This window comes from Dipodomys ordii, unplaced genomic scaffold, assembly GCF_000151885.1.
Source record: "Dipodomys ordii isolate 6190 unplaced genomic scaffold, Dord_2.0 Scaffold7, whole genome shotgun sequence".
NCBI lineage: Eukaryota > Metazoa > Chordata > Mammalia > Rodentia > Heteromyidae > Dipodomys > Dipodomys ordii.
This window is the reverse complement of record NW_012267223.1, coordinates 16,731,957-16,737,578: the sequence shown is the minus strand read 5'-3', so window position 1 is coordinate 16,737,578 and position 5,622 is coordinate 16,731,957. Positions and strand designations below refer to the sequence as shown.

Here is a 5,622-nt window from a genome sequence, read left to right as displayed (position 1 = left end):
GGCTGAGATCTGAGGATCACAGTTCAAAGCCAGCCCAGGCAGGAAAGTCTGTGAGACTCTTATCTCCAATAAACCACTAGAAAACTGGAAGTGGCACTGTGGCTCAAGTGGTGAAGCACTCCTCTTGAGCTGAAGAGCTGAGGGACATTGCCCAGGCCCAGAGTTCAAGCCCCACTACCGACCCCCCCCCCAAAAAAAGATAATGTACTAATGGTCAATGAGCATATGTGTCAATGTCATGGGGTTTGAGCTCAGGGACAGTGCCTGAGTTCTTTTGCTCGGGACTAGAACTCTACCACTTTGAGCCACATAGCACCACTTCCTGAAAAGTATTCTTAACCCACCATTAATTATTAGAGAAATAAAAACCGCAATGAGATAGCTTCTCACCCCTATTAGGATGGCCAACTATAAAAAACAAAATCCCAGTAACCATGTCAATTAGGATGTTAGGAAATCTGAAGCCTTGCCCATTGTTGTTAGTAGGATTGTAAAATGATGCTATTGCTCTGAAAAATAGTATGGAGGCTCCTCCAAACTAACTAACTAACTAAACAAACAAACAAATAAATTACTAAATAAAGAACAGAACTATCCTATCACAATTCCACCTCTGAGCATACATCTAAAAGAAGTGAAAATAGGGTCTCAGCATTGTTCACAATAGTCATGAAATAGACACAATTTAAATATTCATCAACAGATGAACAGGCAAACAAAATGGTACATAAATATAATGGAATAGAATGAGAGTTTCCCTGTGTACATTCGCCCTAAGGAAGGTATTGGTGCAAAACACACCTTGTGTACTTTGAACTCAGGAACTCATTCTTGGTAGGCAGGTGCTCCACCACTTAAATCTCAATTCTGCATACCAGTTCCCTTACCTAGAGTTTGATCAATTAATTTCCTCAGTATGTATTTATTCTTCCCTCCTTTATTTCAAATGCTTATTCTTGGAAGAATAATGTACAATTTATAGTAAATTAATGGCAACCATTGTAACTTATTTTTCTTTTATACTTCAGAGAATAACATCAATAATCTCTGAAACTGATCATATGATATTGGGAGAATGGCAGTTTGAGGAAATAACCAATAGTTAATCTCTTTTGTTAACTATCTGTAAAATGTTTTGAAACATCATTCTCACCTCCTGTTCTACTGTCTTCAGAGGTTCAGGACTATGGCTGACCTGGGTAAGAAGGAAAGATTACAAAAGAGAGAAAAAAGTATGTATTTACTAGGTATTAACATATTTTTATCTTTGGCTTATACTACTTCTCATGATATAAAATTTACCTATTATCTACTATATTTAAAATGAGGGCTTTAGGGTTTGGCTTGTTTTGTTGTCTTAACATCACCTCCTCTAAGACTCTATGGTATTTTGAAGTAATGTTCTATATGAGACACCATCATTGGGTCAGGGTCCTACCTTGTATTTTTTGGTAAGCAGCTCATCAACACGTTTTTCTATTTTCACAACTCTTTGAAAATCTTCCTGAAATTTATACCAGTCACATTTTGTACTTAACACACTAAATATTCCAGTATACTGGCAAACATTTACTACACCTTCCTTTCTCCTCACATCATTTCTGAGACTGTAAGGTAAAAACAAAATTCAAATCTTTTTCAATAATTATTTTTATCCACATTTTCCCTTCCTGTATTTCTCTTCAACACAATACAGCCTCAAATTTCAAATATTCCTGGTTTAAAAATTCATAAAAACAAATATATATATATATATATTTTAATCGGTTGTGGGGCTTGAACTCTGGGCTTGAGCGCTGTCCCTCAGCTCTTCAGCTCAAGGTGAGAACTCTACCATTTGAGACACAGTGCCATTTCTGGTTTTCTGGTAGTTTACTGGAGATAAGAGTCTCACAGATTTGGGGCTGGGAAGGTAGCTCAGTGGTAGAGTGCTTGCCTCACATGCTCGAGGCCCTGGGTTCGATTCCTCAGTACCACATAAGCAGAAAAAGCTGGAAGTGATGCTATGGCTCAAGTGGTAGAGTGCTAGCCTGAGCTGAAGAGCTGAGGGACAGCTCCCAGGCCCAGAGTTCAAGTCCCATGACCGACCAAAAAAAAAAGAAAGAAAGAAAAGAGTCTCACAGATTTTCCTGCCTGAGCTGGCTTTGAACCTTGATCCTCAGATCTTAGCCTTTTGAGTAGTTAGGATTACAGGCGTGAGCCACTAGCACAAGGCTTCTCATCAAAATATTTTTGAAAGGCTAAAATATAGCTGCTTGCTTTGTCAAATTCTTTTATTTTACCCTCTGATAAGTACTATACCAAGATCTACAAGGAGGTACTACATGAGACTTCAATGTTAGCATCAAGGCAAAGAGAGCCTCTAGAAGCACCCACTTTCTAAGAAAAAAAAAGCACAATCTATGTCCTAGACCTAGGTTCCAATTGCTACTCTTCAATAAAAGGAACCAGTGATCCTTGGAGAGGAAGTTGATTTTTCAGGGCTGAAGCACCTTATGGTGTCAGGAAGGAAAGAAGTACTTTAAAAAGGATGAGGTGAGGGCTGGGAGGGTGGCTTAGTGGTAGAATGATTATCTAGCATGCATGAAGCTTGGGGTTCAATTCCTCGGAGCCACATAAACAAAAATAATAGTTTGTTTTTTTTTTTAAAAAAAGGATGAGGTGGGGGCTGGGAAGGTGGCTCAGTGGTAGAGTGCTTGCCTTGCATGCATGAAGTCCTGGGTTCGATTCCTCAGCACTACACAAGCAGAAAAGGCCAGAAGTGATGCTATGGTTCAAGTGGTAGAGTGCTAGCCTTGAGCTAAAGAGTTGAGGGGCAGCGCCCAGGCCAGAGTTCAGGCCCCACAACTGGGGGGGGGGGAGGATGAGGTACATCCAAAGAGTACAATAAAAGAGCTTGTAATGTCCATAGGTGGAATAATTTGAGAAACTAAAGAAATAATAGCACTAGATAGTCTACATATGCAGTGAGTCCAAATTGGAAGAATGGGAGGGCAGAAAGAGGATAGCTATTTTTTAATTCCAACTAATAAATATAGAAGCCTAGAGAATACAGAAAATAATCATTAGCAATATTTACTTATAACTGTTGTGGTCAAAGTCCACTAAATGGATGCTTTTACCAGTGGCTGAAAATTTAAAAAAAGCAAGGTGTTTATAGTCTCAAAGCACATTCACCAAGGCTTTTTTTTTTTAATATAAAAGGAAAAATAAACTGGACATGGAGACATACACCTGTAATCAAAGTACTTGGAAAAGCCAGTTTGGGCTACATAGTGAGACACTGTCTCAAAAAGGAGTGGTAGAGGGCTGGGAAGGTGGCTCAGTGGTAGAGCGCTTGCCTTGCATGCCTGAGGCCCTGGGTTCGATTCCTCAGCACCACATAAGCAAAAAGACGGAAGTGGCGCTGTGGCTCAAATGGTAGAGCGCTAGCCTTGAGCTGAAGAGCTTAGGGACAGCGCCCAGGCCCAGATTTCAGGCCCCACGGCTGAACCCCCCACCCAAAAAAAAGGAGTGGTAGACCAGGGATGTAGCTATGTGGAAGACCCCCTGCCTAGATATGTAAAGCCCCAGGTTATACCCCCAGTACCATGGGTGAGGGGGAAATGAACTGTCATATTACAGTGGCATATAACATATATCAGGTGAACAAAGAAACCAAAATAAATACCACTATGATATAGTGATAGTATAGTATTTTATCTCCTGATATGACACATTAAAGAAGGCATAATACACTAGGCATGTAGTAAATGTTTGTAATCCCTATACTCAGAGGCTGAGGAAAAAGGGGGCAAGTTTAATACCAGCCAGGACTCTATAGTAACTTTAAAGCCAGCTATACTACATATTAAACCACATATTATGCTCTCTTTATTTTGAAAAAGAAATAATAATAATGCGTCAGTCGTATTCTTAACAAAAAAATTGTACATCATGAAAAATCATGAGAACCCCAAACGGAGAGACATTTGACAAAATAACTAGTATTGTACATTTAAAGATCATTGAAGATGAGGAAAAAGAGACATGACACACAGCAAGAGACTAAAGAGATATAATGACTAAACACTAATCTGAGCTGTTATATAGTACTAAATCTGGATATTAACAGAAAAAATGGGGAAACTCAAATGTTAAGTCTGTAGTTTAGCTAATAGCATTATTAACTACCATTTTCTTATTTTTTTTTGGCTTTTTTTTTTTCCTGGTTATGTAGTGCTGAGGAATCAAACTCAGGGCCTCAAGCATGCAAGGTGAGCGCTCTACCACTGAGCCACCTTCCCAGCCCCCATTTTTTTATTTTTGAAAATAATTTTATGTTAGCATTCAGAGAAGCTGGAAAAAGGTTTATGGGAACTATGCTATTTTTACAACTATCCTAAAGTCTAAAATTATTTTAGAAGTTTTTTAAACCATTATTTGAAATTTTAAAAATTACACATATACTTCATAATAGAACTTTAATAAAACAGTAGCAGGAAACAGTTGAGTTAGTATAGAGATTCAAGCTTGAAAAAGTAAAAAAACAAAAACAAAAAAACAGAAACCATTTCAGAACTTAAGCACACATGGAGGAGGATGGAAAATTCTTTTCAACAATAATGCTGGCTCTGTTCAGAGTCTCCTGTTCTGTATGCTAAGCACATCCCCTGAAGAATGCAGACACACTGACCATTGCTTTCCCATACCAAACTCTGTTAACAAGAGCTACTCACAGCAGTTCTGCTCAAGTATTTCAAGTCACATGGTTTTAAGAGAACTTTAAAATTTTCACAAGTAGATACAATCCAATTACCTTTTAGTTAAAATTGTTGTTCTCACTCTAAAAGTCACATTATACTAACAATCAACATCCCAGCATACTCTTTAAAGGAAATAATACTTTTCTGGAGTATGTATAACATGTGTGTATATATACATATATGTATGTACACACATATATAATACATATATACATGCATACACACATCTATTATATATATGCCATCCATGTAATTTTTATCTTGTTTTCTAGGCCTTGGTTGGTTGTTCATTACAGCATTGTTTATAATAGCAAAATCTTAAAAAAGCTAAGGGTTCCATCAATAAAGACTGGCATTACAATTAGGAATATATAATCTTTCTCTTGCCCATCTTCTATAATTCTGATGTGCCAATTATCTCTTTACTCTCATCTTCAATTTCTCCTATTGAATTCTAAGCACACAAACAATCTAGTCATTTCCATCCTTAAAATATCCTACCATCTCCATCTCTACTTTAAGAAAGCCTTTTTCTTTCCCTCAACTCAATCTTTCTGGAGCAGGCTATACTCCTCATCTCTTCCTTTTATAATTCTGTTCACTATTCTTGTTACTGGCAACTTAAACTGCTCAAATCTACCCCACAGCAGGGTGCCTGCCGGTGGCTCATGCCTGTAATCCTAGCTACTCAGGAGGCTGAGATCTGAGGATCATGGTTCTAAGCCAGCCCAGGCAGGAAAGTCCGTGAGACTCTTATCTCCAATAAACCACTAGAAAATCGGAAGTGGAGCTGTGGCTCAAGTGGTAGAGCGCTTGCCTTGAGCTGAAGAGAGCAGGGACAGCACCCAAGCCCAGAGTTCAAGCACCACGACCGCCA

The 5,622-nt window shown here is 38.5% G+C and overlaps 1 protein-coding gene across 1 annotated transcript in view; it reads right to left on the bottom strand.

The window, feature by feature from the left end:
* Spag9 (sperm associated antigen 9) overlaps positions 1 to 5,622 on the bottom strand; it is a 116,492-nt gene that overhangs the window by 61,561 nt on the left and 49,309 nt on the right. The window contains exon 6 of the mRNA XM_013036727.1: positions 1,154 to 1,195. Coding sequence (XP_012892181.1) covers positions 1,154 to 1,195 — 42 coding nt within the window. The remainder of the gene's footprint in view (positions 1 to 1,153; positions 1,196 to 5,622) is intronic.